The following is a 19,439-nucleotide window of genomic DNA, read 5'->3' on the forward strand; positions in this document are numbered from 1 at the left end:
AGTCCAACTATAACAGTGACATAAACACACAATAAAAGGTCCAAACTAAGCAGCTACTTGTGTCCCTTTAGCTGCTGTATGATACCATGGGACTTGTTTTTTTTGGCTCTACTATCTTTAGTGTGTTCCATTTATATTCGTGCTTGTTGCCTTCTGGTTGCAAGATGGCTGCTATACCTCCAGGCATTATATGTACATTCAAGGCAGGAAGAATGAAAAAGGGTGAAGGGTAAAGCCAACTGTATCAGGACTGAAAGGACTTTCCTAGAATCGTTATGGTATACTTCCCTCTGGGCTTCACTGGTCAGAACTGAGCCACATGGCCACCCCTTCCTGCAAAGATAGCGGGGAAGTTGGGTAACAGAATTGTCACAGTAAGCGTAGACCAGTAAAGATTCATTGCTGGAACTGGACCCAGCCACCCAGTCAAAATCAAGTTTTGTTAGCAAGGAAGAAGGAAAAATGATTTTGGTAGAAAAATAATAGTGTTGGTCACAATTGCCAAGCACTGAAATAGCTCTCCAATCTTCCTGTCTCTCTTTCTAGGGGCTTATCTCCAGTCTTCAGTCTCTCTTGCTCTTTTTTCTTTTTTAAATAACATTTTATTGTGTTTTTGGTGAAGGTTTACACAGCAGTTTAGGTTTCCATTCAACAATTTCTACACAAATTGTTCAATGACGTTGGTTATATTCTTCACAATGCATGAACATTCCCATTATTTCCATTCTGGTTGTTCTGTTTCCATTAATTCAGTTTCCCTGCCCCCTTGCATTCTCATCTTTGTTTTGAAGTAATTATTGACTGTTTGGTCTCAAATAGGTGATTTTTTAAAGGAGCACAGTACTTACAGGTGATATTCATTATTTTGTGAGCCAATCTCTTATTCAGCTACAAGGTGGCCTCAGGGGTTAGCTTCAGTTAGTTCAAGGTTTGGAGGGTATCTCAGGGCAATAGTCCTAGGAGTATTCCAGTCTCAACAAGTCCAGTAAGACTTTTTTTTTTTTTAAGGAATTTTAGGTTCTCTTCCACATTTTTCTCCCATTTTATCAGGGTCCATCTATTGTGGCCCTGATTAGAACAGTTGGTAGTGGTAGCCAGGCACCATCTAGCTCTTCTCGTCTCAAGGTAAATGAGGCTGTAGTTCGTGTAGACTATTTGTCCTTTAGACTAGTTTCTTCCTTGAGTCTTTGGTTTCCTTCTTTCTCTTTTTCTCCAGATGAGTAAAGACCAATAGTCGTATCTTAGATGGTTGCTCACAAGCTTTTAAGACCTCAGACACGACTCACCAAACTAAGATGTAGAACATAACTTTATGAACCATACTAAGCCAAATGACCAAGATGTTCCATGAAACTATGGTCCTAATCTTTTAAACCCAGAAAACCAATCATGTGACGTATTTGGTTATGACTAAGAAGTATCCGTATTTGTGCCCTATAAGTGCTTTATTGTATATATAAATATATGTGCATGCAGACACATACGTGCATATACATAAACATATGCTTATATTCCTCAGTGTCTTTTAACTGGGCAATCAGAATAGTCTCTGAACTGACCCTCCAGCTTCTTGCGTGAGCATCCTTCCAACCATCCTCCATCAACTGTCAGACTTCTGTTTCTAAAATGGAAATTTGGTCATGGCACATCATGATAAGAGCATTCATTGGCTCTCTTCCCACCGTAGGCTCCTCAGCCAAGTTTAACCTAATTTCTGCCCTTCTCTACACTTGGCAAACTCTTACTCATCCTTCAAGGCCAAGTTTAAAGGTCCCCTCTGCTAGGAAATCTTCCTTGATCTTCCCTTGACTCTAACAAAATTAATTACTCTTTCCTATTTGTTCTTATATGTCTTTTTACCATCTCAAGCATAATGCTTATTATACAATATTATAGAATTATTTGCTTAGATCTATCTGACTTGCTAGATTATAAGCTCTGTTCGATGTTATTCTTAGCAGCTAGCATAGTGCTTAACACATAGCAGATGCTTATGGCAGAGATAGGTATACGTCCCGCAATATCTATTCTCACCATCTTCCTCAGTAAAATAACCCTAACTTCTAGTTGAGCCCTTGACTATTTAGAATAGAGACCAAACAGTTCAACCTCCCTTGAAGCTACCTGGAGTCCCTGGGTGGTGCAAACAGTTAATGAGCTTGGCTGCTAACTGAAAGGCTGGAGGTTCGAGTCCACCCAGAGGCTCCTTGGAAGAAAGGCCTGGTGACCTACTTTTGAAAAATCAGCCATTGTAAATCCTATGGAATACAGTTCTATTCTGAAGGCACTAGCTTTTGAAGCTATCTGAGTCCATATGGCATAACGGCTAGAGCCAAAGCAGCCATCTTGGACCATGAGATGACTTTGGGAGTAAAGCTACACATGGTGGAGCAGAAAGATAAAAGAATGTGGGTTTCTGATACGGTTCACATGCCTTATTGACCTGGGCGTACCTACCTGAGGAGTTTTTGGTAGAAGAGGGAAAACGTCTGTCTTTTGTTTGAGCCACTATTATTTTGGGTTTTCTGTCACTTGCAGCCAAACTTAATTCTCATTGATAGAACTCTCTTATTTTAAAATATTTTATTTTATTTTTGTTATTACTGAGAATATACACAGCAAAACATACAGCAATTCAAGTTTCTACGTGTAAAATTCAGTGACATGGATTACATTCTTTGAGTTGTGCAGCCATTCTCACCCTGTTTTTTCTGAGTTGTTCCTCCCCCATTAACATAAACTCACTGCCCCCTAAGGTTTCAATCTAATCTTTCGAGTTGCTGGTGTCAATTTGATCCCATATACCAGTAGTCCCTGACTTCTGATGTATTTGAGCTATGAGGAACTGTACTTACTACCATCTTTCTTTTGGGGCAGTACTTCTTATAGTTAGTAATATGTACTATACACAGTGTTGCAATGTGTAACTTGCTGATGCTATCATTCTCTGTAAATTTATATGTAATGTTTCCAACTCCCAAAGACAAATAAAGATTGAATTTATAAAGATACTGATGATAAAAGCCAATAATAATGAAAACTAAAAAAAAAAAAAAAAAGAGTTATTTGACTTAAGTCAGAACCGACTTACGAGAGAGTTGCCGGAAGGGAACCCCAACATAAGTCTGGGACTACCTGTGGATAGCTCTTAAAAGAGCGTAATACTCAAGGCAAACAATTTTTTACTAGTTAAGCTAAACTATCGTTTGGTTTTAAGAAGACTTCAGGAGATATTTTTGGTTTAAGTTTCAAAGATTTTCTCAGAGCAGTAGTTTCAGGAGTTCATCCAGCCTCCATGGCTCCAGAAAGCCAGGAGTCCACGAAAATTTGCAATTCTGTTCTGCATTTTCCCACTTTTATCTGGATACTTCTATAGAATTTTTGATCAAAATGTTCTGTAATGGCAGCTGGGTACCACCCTATTCTTCTGTTTCACGCAAAGGAGGCAGTTAGCCACACATTCTATTTCTTCCTCCTGTTCTCCAACTCTCCTTCTTCCTCTGTGGCTCCAAGCTAAGAGAGATTAATTATCATGCCTCGGATGGCCGCCTGCAAGCTTTTAAAACCCCTGGCACTATGCTATCAACTAGGAGGTAGAACAGAAGCACTAAACACATTATTAGGCCAATTAACTGGGATGACCTTCAAACCAAAGAACCAAATTCATGAGGTGTTTGGTTGTACATAAGCAGGTTCAGCAGCTACTCTTTTTTTTTTTTTTACTGTGCTTTAAGCGAAAGTTTACAAATCAAGTCAGTCTCTCATACAAAAATTCATATACATGTTGCTATATACTCCTAATTGCTATTCCCCTAATGAGACAGCACACTCCTTCTCTCCACTCTCTCTTTTCTTGTCCATTTGGCCAGCTTCTGACCCCCTCTGCCGTCTCATCTCCCCTCCAGACAAGAGATGCCAACATAGTCTCATGTGTCTACTTGATCCAAGAAGCTCATACTTCACCAGTATCATTTTCTATCCCATTGTCCAGTCCAATCCCTGTCTGAAGAGTTGGCTTTGGGAATGGTTCCTGTCTTGGGCTAACAGAAGGTCTGGGGACCATGACCACCGGCATGCTCCTAGTCTCAGTCAGACCACTAAGTCTGGTCTTTTTATGACAATTTGAGGTCTGCATCCCACTGTTCTCCTGCTCCCTCAGGGGTTCTCTGTTGTGTTCCCTGTCAGAGCAGTAGCCGGTTGTAGCAGGCACCATCTAGTTCTTCTGGTCTCAGGCTGATGTAGTCTCTGGTTTATGTGGCCCTTTCTGTCTCTTGGGCTCATAATTACCTTGTGTCTTTGGTGATCTTCATTCTCCTTTGCTCCAGGTGGGTTCAGCAGCTACTCTTCTGTTGTTGTTGTTGTTCTTGTAATATATCTATCACAAGACATATTTTTTTGCCAATTTATCTTTTCACAAGTGTACAACTTACTGATAACAATTACAATAATCTGGTGTGTAACCCTACCCTTAATCAATGTGATTTTTCCTTCACCTTAAACTGAAACTCAGTATAGACAGTCCCCGGATTACAATGAGCTCCTAAATCTGTCTTTAAGTTGATTTTGTACATAAGTTTGGCACGCTTAGGTACGATTGGTACCTAAAATCAGCTAGTCAAATGTTTGTTTAGTGTGTAGTATATAGTGTACCTTTATATGCATAAAAAACATTAATGATATACTTAAACATATTTAACATGATACAGTAATAATAATAATGTTTTGATGTGTGTAGCAAAGTAGCGTCCCTTTGTTATTCCAACCATTGTATGTACCTTCTCCACAGTTGAAAAGTTAAAGAGAAGAGATACCTAAAGGGCTAACATTACCCAAAATACTCAGAAGAATGTCTTCTGTAAAATCTTTGAGACCAATTAGATACCCTATTGTAGACTTTGAACTAAAAAATCTAGGTTGTACCATCGCACTGAATTTCTGCTGGGTTTTGAACCCTCCTCAGCAGCGGCAGGGAAGGTTGGGGGACAGGGGTAGGAAGGTATTGGGGTCAGACAGATCATTCCTCCATCACCTCCTCACCGGTCCTGTCGACCCCTCTGCCAAAACTATGAGGCCCCTGCCTTGGGATGCAAGGAAAAGTCCAAGAATGAGGTAAGAGTGAGCTGGGGCTTAAGTGTTGGGAAGAGAACGCTTAGGGAAACCCAAGTCCGAAGTTCTCCACCGACAGGAAACTATATATGAACATATGGACGTCAGGAATCTAAGACGGCCTCCACCCCTCTCCCCTTTCCAGCCACCAAAAGGACAAGAATTGCTGCAATAGTGAAATCCCACATGTGTAACGTGGGGGACAAAGAAACACAGAGAGGTGCCATGATGGCACGGGGCTGCACAGAGAGGAGGGCCCCGCGGGATGGGGTAGGGCTGAGTTAGGCAGGGCCCGGCTGTGTGCCCAGCGCAGTGCACTGACCTGTTGTACTGGGAACAAGCATGGGCAGCACCACCTACAGGCCCGTCATGCAGAGCCAAGCAGCGGTGCTTAGGGCACTCAGAAGGAGGGGCTGAGCCATTTCTGAGCTCCGATGGAGGCAGGTGCATGCGGGCTCTCTGCTCGCTGCTGCAGGCCAAGGCTGGGTGCACCATGTCGCAGAGGCCTGGCTGCTGTCAGCAGCTGCCCAAGGATCTGCTGTAGCATCTGTGCACGCGGCAGAAGCGCGAGACTGTGCGTGGGAGCCCGGGTCAAACACCAAGTCAATTTTTTCCTGAGAGGCTTTACCAGGTTGGTTGGTAACTAGAGGTTGTCTGAAAGTCAGACATTTGTAACCCGTTGTTGTTAGCTGCTGTTGAGCTGGCTACTGACTCCCAATGAGCTTATGAATAAAGGGATTATACCATTGTGATTCATATGGCCTTCACTGATTTTCAGAAGTAGATTGGCAGGCCTTTCTTTATAGTCTGTCTTACTGTGGAAGCTCTGCTAAAACCCGTTCAGCATCATAGCAACACGCAAGCCTCCACTGACAGATGGGTGGTGTCTGCGCACGAGGTCCATTGGCTGGGAATCGAAACTGGGTCTCTCCTACCGAATCTGAGGATTGGATCACTAAGCCACCACTGCCCTCATTTAGGCCCTACAGTGTTTTTAAAATATGTGAACATAGTCCTCCCTCATTATCCACGGGGAGTGGGGCGGATTGGTTCCAGGGCCCCCGCGATGCCAAAATCCATGGATGCTCAAGTCCCTTATATAAAAATGGAGATTATATATATATATATATATGCACATATATGTATATATTTAAATTTTTTACGTAGCATAGGAACGAACATTTTCACTCTGAAGTGGAATCCCGATGGTCGGGTTAGGCTGGCGCGGCCGTGACGCACTGGATCAAAGCAGACACTTTGGAGGACAGTCGCACCGGGCCTCCCGCCGCAGGCCACCCTCGAGCTCCGGGTCCTTCAGGCAGGAGGTCCTGTGAACTTTGGGCCCCACACCTACACGGTGCAGAGAGTGCTCTGTGCTGGGCTTGTCAGCTTTGTTCTGCCTTTCCAGACCTAGACGTCTGTGCAAACATGCTCCTGTACCTTCGCGACCCCATTCATTGTGGGGGCGGCTGCCTCCGTCTCCCTGGAGCTGTTTCCTTCACAGGCGCATACTGTTCCTTTCCAGACCTAGACGTCTGTGCAAACATGCTCCTGTACCTTCGCGACCCCATTCATTGTGGGGGCGGCTGCCTCCGTCTCCCTGGAGCTGTTTCCTTCACAGGCGCATACTGTTCCTCCGGCGGAACTCGCCCTGTCTGGCCTTGAGCTGCCCTGTCTGGCCCTGAGCTGCCCTCCGTTGCCCTCATGGCCATTGAGCACCGCCACCCCCCCCTACCATGTTTTCTATGTGAGTTGGTTGAATCCGCAGATACGGAATCCGCGGATACAAGGGCTGGCTAGGCAAGGTATGCCTCACAATGTCCGTGGTCTCCCATCAGACTGACGGTGCCGATGTATGTTACCTACCCGAACAGGCTTATCCTGGAGTGAATTTTCTTGTGTTACAAGCGATGGATTTTCAACAGCTTCTGGCCAAGTGTTTGGCTGCCCATTGGCTCTCCTGGTGTCTACCTGACTCTACGGACCATTTCTAAAGGGAGGAAAAGGTCAGGACAAGAACGTTTCACTCAGCTTGTAAACACGGAGCTCAGCCCCTGAGGAAAAGTGCCCCTGGCAGGATTTGGCCACGGGCTGGACGGGCTGTAAACTCATTTATCTGCAATGAGGAGAACTGAGTCAGCCGGATGGAGTGTGGGTTGGGATGGGGGTGTTGCCAGTCATGGTTTCCTGTTTTCTCTGTTGGGAAAAAGACAACTCTTTCCTGCCTTTGCTTACCCTACCTCTGACCCAGAACTGCAAAACATACGTCATACAGAAGAAGCAGGCCAGCAGTTAAGATCGGAAGATGTTTTAATTTTTAAATTTTATTGTTTTAGTGTAAGTTTACAAGGATCTAAAGATGTTTAATAGAAGTTTTCACTATGCTTGCATTTGAAATCTAGTGTAAAATAATTGGAGAATAAAATGTCTATGGAGTTTTGTAGGCCAAAGCCAAATATATTCTGACAAAAACCAGCATAGGAACATTATCACAAATAAGGACAACATCAGGAGGCCTTGTTCACATAGGAATATCAAGAGTAGTGCTGAATAGCACAGCTCTGGAATCAGAAGGTCTGAGTTCAAATTCCAACTCCCCACATACTAGCTGAGTGACCTTTACAGGTTGCTTAACCTCTCTGTGTCACGGTTCCAGTGAACTGAATTGAAGCAAGGGCAAGCCAGTTTTGCACATCAACCAACCCATGATGTCTTATGACATCATTTTGGTAGCTTGAAGTTGGTCATGGTGGAGAATTTACACCTTGGAAATTGGCACATGCTATAAATCCAAGCCCCTTGCCCCCTAAGTTTTTTAAATGTTTACCACCACACCACTGCCCATTTTCAAATTTGTGCAATGAGACTAATAATACCTACCTCACCCAGAGGATGAGATTGGGAGAATTCATGGGGTTCATATAGACCAGTGATGTTGTTGCTGGGTGCCATGGAGTTGATTTTTGACTCATAGTGACCCCATATGGCAGAGTAAAACTGCCCTATAGGGTTTTCAAGGGAGCAGATCGCCACGTCTTTCTCCCATGGAGCTGCTGAGTGGGTTCGAACTGCCAACCTTTCAGTTAGCCGCCAAGTGCTTAGCTGTTGTGCCACCAGGGCTACTTTTAGACCAGTGATGAGCCATGTGATATTGTTGAGACTGCCTTGTGGGGAGGTGGAAGCCTGACTTCACTTGTTCTAACATTGCTTGCATAGCCACTTAACCTCTTGGTGTCCCTCTTGCTCTGAGGTGTCCTTTACTGCTGTGGCAGCCTGTCAATACTCCCTGAAATTGAGTTATGTAACTGTCTGGCCTGACACCAGTAGTGGGAGTAGTGTTGGCAGAGGGACACCAGCATTCCAGGAGAAGCACATACATGGTACCAAGGTCTCAGGTTGTTACATGGGAGGAGGCGGAGAATGCCTGCTAATTGTGGTGGAAAGTAGACCCTAATGAAACAATATTGGAGCCCCAAACGCTATAAGAAACCACACAATTCAACACCCTTATTATTTTATAGATGAAGTTTCCTAGGTGACGCAGTTTGTGCTCAACTACTAATGTAAGGGTTGATGGCTTGAACCTACCCAGTGCTGGTGCAGAAGAAAGGCCTGGCTATCTGCTTCTGTAAAGGTTACAGCCAAGAAAACCCTATGGGGCAGTTCTACTCTGTCACACACCGGGTTGCCAGGAGTTGGAGTCAACTCAACAGCAACGAGGGAAAATGATTTTTTACAGATGAGGAGATACGTAGACACACACTCTAAGACTGGGGCTTAAATTTTCCTCTACTATTGTTTTTCCAGAAACCCTGGTGGTGTAGTGGTTAAGCGCTACGGCTGCTAACCAAAACATCGGCAGTTCAAATCTGCCAGGCGCTCCTTGGAAACTCTATGGGGCAGTTCTACTCTGTCCTATAGGGTTGCTATGAGTCAGAATCAACTCGATGGCACTGGGTTTGGTTTTGGGTTTTGGTATTGTTTTTCCGGTTTCCCTTCTTGATTAGGCTGATGCTTTTAGCTTTTGGCTATGGTGAAAACAGTATCAAATTCACAATCTGTTAAGAGAATTTATTGGATGGGCTCAGATGAGCAAGTAAGAAAATATCTTAATATATGAGGCATGTCCATCAGCAGATGAACGGATGAACAAAATGTGGTATACCCATACAGTGGAATAGTATTCATCCATCAGAAGGTATGACGTTCTGATACTTGCTACCATGTGGATAACACTGAAAATATGCTGAGTGAAATAAGTCAGTCACAAAAGAACAAATATTATATGATCCCACTCACATGAAATATCTAGAACAGGCAAATGCAGAGATAGAAGTCTGTTAGTGGGCGGAGGAGGGGTTAGGAGTTATTGCCGAAGGGTACTGAGTTTTTGTTTGGGGTGATGTGAAGCTTTCAGAAATGGATAGGGGTGATGGTTACACAAAGTAATTAATGTCACTGAATTGAACGCTTAAAAATAGTTAAAATGGCAAACTTTTTCTTATAGTTTACAGTAAAAAAGTTGCATGATTTAAGTTTCAGAGGCTTTGGGGCCAATTCCAGTTCATCATATTGAGAATGGTGCCAGTTATATTTTGCAAAGGGGTAGGAAAAAAAATGTGAGCAGACAGGAAACCGGGTTACTGCATAGATGCTCCCATATAGCTTTGGTGCAGGTCTAGCTTTCCTGTAGAGCCTAATTAAAAAAAAAGAAAAAAAGAAAAAGACCTACAAAATAAAATAAAAAGATGAGGCATTGCATTCTGCGTCAAGCCTTGTAAGCTGTTTTAGGGCAGGATCATAGCCCCGTGCCGTGCGTTGGGTTGGCAGTCAGTAAATAGATTACGTTGTTCTTTTTGTTCAGTGAATATCTCATGAATTAATTAATCCATTTCCATGAACCTGGAGTGGCTTAATAGATACTTTATTAAAAATACAACAATAGGGAGTCACTGCGTAGGGGCACTGAGTTTCTGTTAATGGTGGTGGAATAATCTGGAAACAGTGTTGATTGCGTAAACCTTATGAACATAATCTCACTGAATTGCACATGTAAAAACTGAATTTGCAAATGTTTTGTTATATATATTTTACCACAATAAAAAAACCAAACAACCTGTATCTCTGTATCTTACATACAACAGAAAAGTTATGTTTGCTTAAAAAACGAACAAACAAAAACCCAAACCAGGATACAGGATGGTATAAAGCGTGGAAAGACACACTCCACAATACTGATGGTACATGTCTTAGGAGAGTGTTAATGTGGATAGATTTCTTATTTTAATTCTTGGGATATTGTATCAGTCAGCTCTTTCACAAATGAAATTTAGTGGCAGCAGTTAGAAGCGTTTACTCCCACACTCAGGTTGGCTGATCTGTTGTCCTTGGCTCCAGGCTGTGGGTTGAGTTGGGCGCTGCTGCTGCATCTCATTCTGAGGCTCTGGATGAAGGGGCAGTGATTACCTGGGGGCCCCTGTTCTCACAGTGGATGGCAGCAGTGCCAGAGGCCAGGCAAAATGGCACAAGCACGTTTGAGGATTCTGCTTGTATCATGTCCTCTGGCCAAAGAAAGTCACATGGCCAAGCCCAGCATCAAAGGGGTAGGGTATATACATTGCCCCGTGGGAGGAGAAAGGGGGCATATATTCGCTGCACAATAATCCACACTATCACCTATCTTTGAAATACAAGCACATAAAATACTTTTATAATTGAATATATACACTCTGAAATAATGGCACAATGGTTAAGCATTTGGCTGTTAACCAAAAGGCTGGCAGTTTGAATCCACCAGCCGCTCCTTGAAAACCCTGTGGGGCAGTTCTACCCTGTCCTATAGATAGGGTCGCCATGAGTCAGAATCAACTCGACGGTAACGGGTTTGGTTTGGTTTAAATAGTACCTTACATTTGCAATGCATTTTGTAGTTAATTTTTTTTTTCCCATCATTGTTTCATATTTTCCTTCCAATAGCCCAATGGCATAGCAGGGAAGGTGGCATCCCTGTTTTTAAAGCTGTGAAAACTCTGGCTTGCACAGTCGATGGAATCTAGACTCTTCCTTGGCAGTTCGTCCAGTGTTTGCCATCCTCCCTGCCAAATCCAAGCCACATCTCTTAGGCCAGAGGTTCTTAAACTTCGAGGTGCACCCAAATCAGTTGAGGGGCTTGTGAAAATGCAGACTCTGATTTAGAAAGTCTGGGGTGGCCTCAGGGCTGGGACTTGGGTGAGGCAAGGAAGCCCCTAGAATGTACTTGCACAGCCCTGAGAGTGAACTTTTCCTTACATTTTATGCCCTAACTGCCTCGCTTGCCACGTCCTATCTCCGGCCCTGTGAGAGTCTGCATTTCTGACAAATGCTATTGGTCTAAGGACCACACTTTGAGTAGCAAGGCCTCAAGTTGCAATCAGTGCGGGTTTAATGCTGGGTATCAGGAGTCCCTGGGTGGCACAAATGGTTGAGTGCTTGGCTGCTAACTAAAAGGTTGGTGGTTTGAACCCACCCAGAGGTTCCTTGGAAGAAAGCCCTGACCATCTACTTCTGAAAGATCACAGCTGTTGAAAACTTTATGGAGCACGGTTCTACTCTGACTCGTGGGGTCACCAAGAGTCAGTCGACTTGACGGCAACTGGTTTGGCTTTTTGTATTTAACCCTCAACGGCAATGGCCTAGGAGTCCTTAATCGGGTGATTTCCAAAAGGCCATTCTGAAGTTGGGTGTGTGGGCTTTTTAAGTATGAGAAAAAAACACCATGATTCAGACATTGTTTTTAGATAACATTAGTCACATGTGCTGGCCTGCCTAATAAATTTGGGAAACTTTAAGGAAGTTAGGTGGTAGCAGAGACTCAGGCAAGCCCCTGGATTTTGTAAGCACGTCATCAGACCTCCATCCCCAGCCCTCCTTCTAAACACCCCACCATTACAGCACTGGTCCTCGATCTTCTGTAGTGTTGCCCAGAAGATGTCCTTGTTCTCTCCTCATAAACGTAGTGAACATGAGTAGGGCATCCCTGACCAGCTATGTGATGGGCCAGAACCAGCCACCATCACCAACACTGGGCCTACATGTTTAGCCCTGGCCCCAGGTGCTGTTCAACCTTGTATTCTTGCCTCCAGGTAGTACTTTTTTTTTCTTTTTAGAGAACCTCATTTGCCTTCTTTGTCAAGCCCCTGTTTGGGGTCACCAAAGCCTCTTATAACAGATCTTGAATCAGAGATACATACAGGCTTGAGGCCCTGGGTTCCTCTCCGAAAACTGGGTTGTGGAACCCAGACTGGATTATGTAGAACTCTGGGCTCAGGGATGGCTTTGTTTTTAGGGTCCCAACTAAGATTTCCTCTAGCAAAGAGGGATTCTGCTCTGAAGTCTAAACACCTCCTCTGCAGGGCCCACTGTTGCATCCCAGGGGTTTCAGAGCACAGCCAAAGGCCTCACTTCCCAACTTTTCCAGGATGAAGAAGAGAAAAAATATCCTGCCAAGTTCCCAGACAGGATCTGCCCATGAGGAGGAGTGGCTGTGGGATTTTTCCTCTGTAGCAACTGAAGAATCTGAGACACACAGGGGAATGATGAGTATTCTCAAGGTCACGTAGTGAGTCAGTGGAAGGAAGTAAATCTGTTTAGTCAAAAAGAATCTTTTCCACATTCGTTAGCCAGGAGTGTTAGCAGGTCTGAAGTTGTTAGCTGCTGTGAAGTCAGCTCCGACTCACAGCACCTCATACGTAGCAGAACGAAATGTTGCCTGGCCCTGTGCCATATTCACCATCATTGGTATGTTTGAGTCCACTGTTGGGGCGATTGTGTCAATCCACGTCATTGAGGATTTCCCTCATTTGTGGTGACTCTCCACTTTGCTAAACGTGATGCCCTTCTCTTGGGGTTAGTTTTCCCTGATGAAATGTCCAAGGTAAGCAAGATGCAGTTTCGCCATCCTTGCTTCTAGAGAACATTGTGGTTTTATTTCTTCTGTGACTGTTAGCAGGTCTAAAGAGAAACGTCTAATTCCTATTCTGTTTGTGTTTCTTAAGGAGGTTCTTCCAAGGAACATGGGATTTGTGCGCAAGAGGAATGCGGACGTGGGGAGGTTGCCCCAGGCTTTTTCCAGACTAATCTGGTGGTACCCAAACTGGGTTCCATGGAGCTCTGGGGCTTGGGGATGGCTGGATTTTTAGGGTCCCAACTAAGATTTCATCTGCTAAAAGGGATTCTGATCTAAAGAAATCTGAAAGCCTACTATCCCAAAGACCCTGAGAATTCAGGGCCAGCACAGACATTTGAGAGGACAGGACAGAGAATGGGGACAAGCTGATTTTTTCTCTTTTGATAAACAACACTTAGCATTCCACATGGCTTCAGTGAGATGTTGAGAAAGGAGATGGGGAAACTTGAACACAAGAGCGGGACAGGTGCCGACGTTCAGCTTTTCAATCCATGATTTCTAGGACTCAACAGCCCTGGGAGCTAGGTGACGTGAAGGGGAAAATGGGGGAAATCGCAAAAAGGAAGCTCCCCCAAGAGACTCTGGGGTGCTGGAAGGGGAAAGGGGTGAGGTAGGACAGTCCCATGTTTGTGAGGGAAAGCAGTGAAAACTGCTATAGAGATACTAAGTGTACCGAAGAAAAAACAAGCCTTTATAAGTGAATTAAAAAAATATTTTTAATGCAATTTCAGAAAATAAGCCTTGCAAAATATCTTGGCTTCTAGTGCCTACAACTAAAAGATAAGCTTTCACATGGAAGCCTTCTCCTTTCTTTGTTTTTTGACCTTGGGACTGAAATGAAATCTTTCTCAGAATCAAAAAGACATAACCTTGAAGCTCGTCCTTTCTCCGCTCCCAGACCTTGTTGATCCAGTCACTGTCCCTAACAACCCCCACCCTCTCCTACCAGAGTGAGCCTGATATTGGGACACTGGGCTGAGGGGGAGCCTGAAGTGGGTGGGGACAAGCACTTCAAGGTTGAGCAGGACTGGGAAGGAACAGTGGGGCTGCTGGGCTAAGCGCAGTGGTCTCTGGAGTTAAGACAACCCTGGTTTGAATCCCGGTTCCACTGCTTACTGGCAGTGTGACCCTGGGCAGGTTACTTCACCTTCTAAGCCCATTTTCTCCTTTGTAAAATGAGAAAGCAAGCAGTTCTTACCCTCTCTGGGTTGATGTGAGGCTGTGCAGAGATACATCTATAAATTGCCTATTTCTACTTGCTGAGCACCAGGTTGCCATGTGTTGGCGTCAACTCCATGGCAAACAAAGATGGGCCCTTGACCTTTGGCCATCAAAATCGCTGTTCCTTTGCTGGAGAGTATTTTCTTTGTTCTCTTGTGCTCTTCCCCCCCCCCCAAAAAAAGTAGTCCCTGGGTGGTATAAATGGTTAACACACTGGGCTGCTAACCAAATGGCTGGCAGATCAAGTCTAGCCAGAGGCACCTCACAGGAAAGTCCTGGCAATCTACTTGTGAAAACCCTAAGGAGTGCAGGTCTGCTCTGACACAGATGAGGTCTCCATGGGTTGGAATTAACTCCACAACAACTGGTCACTGGTAGACCTGGAAAGGGACAAGGAGAGCTCAAGAAAGGGCAGGATATGTCAGGGAACCTGGGGACAGGTTCAGTGAGAAAGATTTGAAAGCAATGCCTAAGTGAGGTTTCTCAGTCTGTCTCGAGGACCCAGCTTACCCGCTGTTCCTTGCACCACCTGGAAGAATGGGCTCTACTCTTGGAATTGTGAGGAGAAGCATACGTTGAAGTGAAAGTTGCCCTCCTTTTTCATAATGGAGAAAATATTCACCTTTCTAGACACACAGGTTGGAGACGACATGACTAGACAGTCCTCAAATCAATACAAACCTTTTAATTAAAAAGTCTTATAAAATAATAAAAAAAATACAGATTTCTGCATTCAATGTAGAAACGAAAGCAGATGGTTTTGCACACATTAATTCAAAATTTCAGCATAAAAAGTTAAATGAGCTTTTGCACCACAGTGTATTTAAAGTCCTTAAGTGGCCCTTTGGAGCAGCAGCATTTAAGGTTTTCTTCTCCAAAGTCACACTTGCTTATTCCTTTGGGACGTCACTGTGTAATCCCAGATGAAATGCATCCTTGAAAGTTGTAATCAACCGAGAGAATTTAGTTAAAGCCAGTCAACTCCTTAGAGCATTTTCTTGGAAATGTCAGACAGCTAAAAAGGAAGAGGGCTGAACTGAAAGTTTAGCTTTCGTAAATTTACGCAGAGCTGTAGTAGGCAGCAAGCAGGTACAATTCAACATCAAGGGGCATTATTTTAATGTAGGGCCCAACATAATCTTAAAGACCCAACTAGCATAGAGAAATGACCCACACCAAGTTCAACACAGTACACCTAGCATGAGTTTCTCTGTAAAGTGGAGTCGTTGGTTGGTGCAAATGGTTAATATGCGTGGCTGCCAATGGGAAGGTTGGAGGTTCGAGTCTACCCAGAGATACCTTGGAAGAAAGGCCTGGCGATCTACCTCCAAAAGACCAGCCATTGAAAACTTTATGGATCACAGTTCTGCTTCGACATACATGGGGTCGCCATCAGCCTAAATGGACACAAGGGTATTTTTTTTTTTTTTTGTATATGAAACAGATCAAATTTAGTGCTTTATGGTGTGAACCAGATTTTCCAAGTGCCCAAGCCACTTCCTGGAACCCTGGTGGCGCAGTGGTTAAGAGCTCAGCTGCTGACCAAGAGGTTGGCAGTCAGAATCTACCAGCTGCTCCTTGGAAATCCTATGGGGCAGTTCTACTCTGCCCCATAGGGTTGCAATGAGTAGGAATCGACTCGTCAGCAATGGGTTTGGGTTTGGAAGCCACTTCCTAGCTTTAAATTAGGCCTCAGAAGTTTAGCTGGTGCCTGGGGAAGTTCTACTAACATTCACCTCTAAGGAGAGGCTGAAAGATGACAGCTTCTGGCTCAGGACATGGGGGTCCCTAGCCAAGGCTGCCTCTAGGTAGCCCTTAGAATTTCTGAGAATCTCTTCCCAAATGGCTTTGTTGGGAAATAAAGCAGCAGCTGATGTTTGCAGGCAAACAGGTATTCCTCTGAGCTCAGGCCAGGCCACCTGCAGGAGTGAGTCCTAAGAGAACTCCAAAATGGAAACAGATTACCCAGGCGACCCAAGTTCCTTGTGCTACGGGAAAGCATTTACAAAAACAATAAAATATTATCTGATATTTCCCTCTACCCCGATATTCTTTTTTACCTCTTCAAAGCTGAGCCCTCTCGCCACTAACAAACCACAAAAAATAATTCATATAGCTGTTAATTGGCCCAGGCTCATGGTCTCAAGGCAGGGATGGCACAGCAAGAAGCAGAGGAAAAAAAGTCTATCAATGCATGGCCTTTGACTTACAAAAGCCAAAGGCCTTTGGGGGAAAGGGCAGGAGTCATATAAATACAAACATCAAATCCAGAAAAACACTGAGGAGTAATAAAGAGTGATGGTCCCCCGCCACCAAGACCAGCCTAAGACCCCTAAGACAAGGACAGCGGAGAAGCTGTCAGACCTTGAACATGGTAGTCTTTGAGAATGGGCCTGCCCTGTGTCTTGCCCATCTCTCCCTGACCTCAGACCATAGCGGAGATGGAGTCTTGATCGGAATTCCCAATGCTAGGAGGTGGTTTTTATGAACCGAGAGAATGGTGTCTATCCTTCTGAGCCCCAACCCTGAGTAGAAGCAGGTGAGACACGGATCTGGGTTGAGGAATGGTTTCCCCTGCACCCCTGTGTCACCCATGTATTCAAGATGGACTTAGAAGTGGTCGAGGGATCCCTAGGAGTGGAATGGGGCTTGTGGGTGGGAATGGTAGCCCAAGAGGACTGATGGCCAAGACCTGATGGGCCAGTGGTCACCTTGGCAGATGTCATTGTGGACTGATGACTCTGAACTGTGCTGCTCTGGCTCCTGGTTGACACTGATGACACTGAACTGTGCTGCTCTGGCTCCTGGTTGACAACTGGTACCAGGTGACCACATCCCCCCAGGTAGAAGCTGTGTGGACTCCCTCTGCCCTTTTGACAAGATGGGAGATAAAAGTAGTTCAATTAATGAAGGACATTTCTTTTTATACCTGAGTTTGTGGAATAAGATTTGTACTTGCTACATGTGATTTTTACCTACATCTTCTCCACTGACTTAGCAGTGAAACATAAGCACCTGGGCAACTTCTAGCCATATACTCGACAGGTTCTTCAAGTCACAGAGTTGTAGCTAAATGCTGGACCCTTAAGCTATCTTAGAATATCACTGTCTCTCCCGCCTACTCATTTTACAGAAAAGGCTACTGAGGCCCCTTCCACCACTTGTAGCACAAAGCAAAATAAGGGAATGGATGTGCTAATAGGTGTGTTTCAGCTGAGGCGAGGGTCTGGGTGACTAGCAATGACTATGTACTATCTGTGATTCCGGAATCTACACACCGTGCAAGCTGGGGGACCCACCTGCCCAGGCAGGAGCACCCTTTGCTTGCCATTTGTGCAGGCCTGGTAGGCCCACTTTGCTTCACTCCTGACCGCCAGTCAATTTGTGGAACAGATCCTCATCGAGCGTTTCATTCTGGTCCTTGGATCGGGTGGACAAGAAAATGTAGCCCCCGATGTACTCATGCACGACCTTGCAATCTGCACTCAGGCAGGTGAACGCAATGGAGACATTCTGGTCGAACTCGATAGCCACCTGGAAGAGGAGGGCTAAGGTTATCCTTTGACAAGGAAGGATGAGAAAGAAGCCGTTCTACCAGGATGGTCCTGGGGAGGGAGCGAAGGAATGAAACCACGCTCCCTCAGTAAACACTTAGAGAAAAGATCTCTCTGCTCCTACTGCACCCTCTTGTGGCATCACTTTGCCATACACTTGGCAAAACAGTACTAACACATATTCTCAACCTCTCTTTCTCATTTACATTTAAGAACTTCCCAAGCACTCCTTGTGTTGAGGGGCAGGATGTTTTTCAGACTCTTTAACAGAGAATAAAGGGCCCACCTGAATTTTCCTATGGCCATTGCCCCTCACCCCATCCCAGCTGAAAGTCATAAACTCTTAAGATGTAGAAGACACTGAGACTTCACTGGTACCCAGCCTTAGCTGTCCATTGGAATTGCTTGTGGAACTTCAAAAATTACTGATGCCCGGCTCCTACTCTTAAAGATTCGGATTAGCTGGTCTGGGGTGTGCCCTGTGCAGTGGGATTGTTAAAGCTGGTGATTCTAACATGCATTGAGGTTTTCGAATCACTGGCTTAGAAGTCATCTAATACCAGATTTTTATGCGACAAACAAGTTCCCAGGTGATTAACAGCACCACTGAGAAAGGAATCCAGGATTCTTGAAAAAAGTGTGAGTCTTACCATCACTCTATGGTTGATGGTTTTCTGCTGGAAAAAATGAGAATGTCAAAGGAATGAGGAGAAATAGATTTTATATTGGCAACATCAGAATATTTTAAATGAGGAGGATGCTGAGATGACAAACTTCACCTAGAATTTTCCATGATATGTACTTGGCCTGAATTTAGTTCCTGGGATGGAAAACAATGGCAGGCTGTAACACAGGCCTAGGGATTGTGGGCTCCCAAACTCAAGAGGCTAAGCTTTGCTCAATCCTCCCTGAGCACCATACCTGCTTCCCTAAAGAGTAAGTCAAACCAGAATGCTCTTCAGGTAGCCAATTGAGCCTCTGAGTCCTCAACCAGCCAGAACTCTTGGCAGCCAGTCAGATCAGGCCTTTTTCAGGTATGACAGTTACATCTCAGGTAGTTTCTGCTAAGTAATTACCAGCCTAAGTCTTATATGACCTTATGCTGAGTAGGTGAGAATTAAGCAAACTGATTGGCACTTTTACATCAGTACGGAGAGTCTCTGTAGACTAGGCCACCTTGTGGTGTTCATTCAAAAGCATTTGAGCTGCGCTTGTTAGAGAATTTCCCAGAGTTGTGTGTGATTATTTTACCAATTACCACATGCTGGTGGTTTGTTCTAAATATAAGAACACCCCTTTACTATCAGAACAATTTGCAATTCTGAGTGAATATTTATACCCTCAATGCTGAATACCAAAAACTTGCATTTTACCTGACGGATTTCCCAGTTTACATTCCACTGTTTCATGTTTGTGAATCTCCATGTTGTAATGGGAATCCCGGTGGCTGCGTCGATTCTAATCAACCTGTTATATGAAACTCCCAGAATATCATCTTTCTTGCTTCCTTTAAATCTGGAGAAATGATAATATTCATTAAGGAAACAGCTGTTTCTTGTGATGCTCATTAACATACAGCTCCTTAAAGAAAATACCAACATTTCTAATGGACA

General features: G+C 44.4%; 1 protein-coding gene across 1 annotated transcript in view; it reads right to left on the reverse strand.

Moving 5' to 3' along the window:
• Positions 1-15,026: 15,026 nt before the first annotated feature.
• Positions 15,027-19,439, reverse strand: part of FERMT1 (FERM domain containing kindlin 1) — a 53,695-nt gene continuing 49,282 nt past the window's right edge. The window contains exons 14-15 of the mRNA XM_049868801.1: positions 19,200-19,341; positions 15,027-17,806 (exon numbers count right to left, since the gene is read on the reverse strand). Of these exons, the coding sequence (XP_049724758.1) occupies positions 17,633-17,806; positions 19,200-19,341 (316 nt within the window). The 3' untranslated portion in view covers positions 15,027-17,632. The remainder of the gene's footprint in view (positions 17,807-19,199; positions 19,342-19,439) is intronic.

Source organism: Elephas maximus, chromosome 25, assembly GCF_024166365.1.
Source record: "Elephas maximus indicus isolate mEleMax1 chromosome 25, mEleMax1 primary haplotype, whole genome shotgun sequence".
NCBI lineage: Eukaryota > Metazoa > Chordata > Mammalia > Proboscidea > Elephantidae > Elephas > Elephas maximus.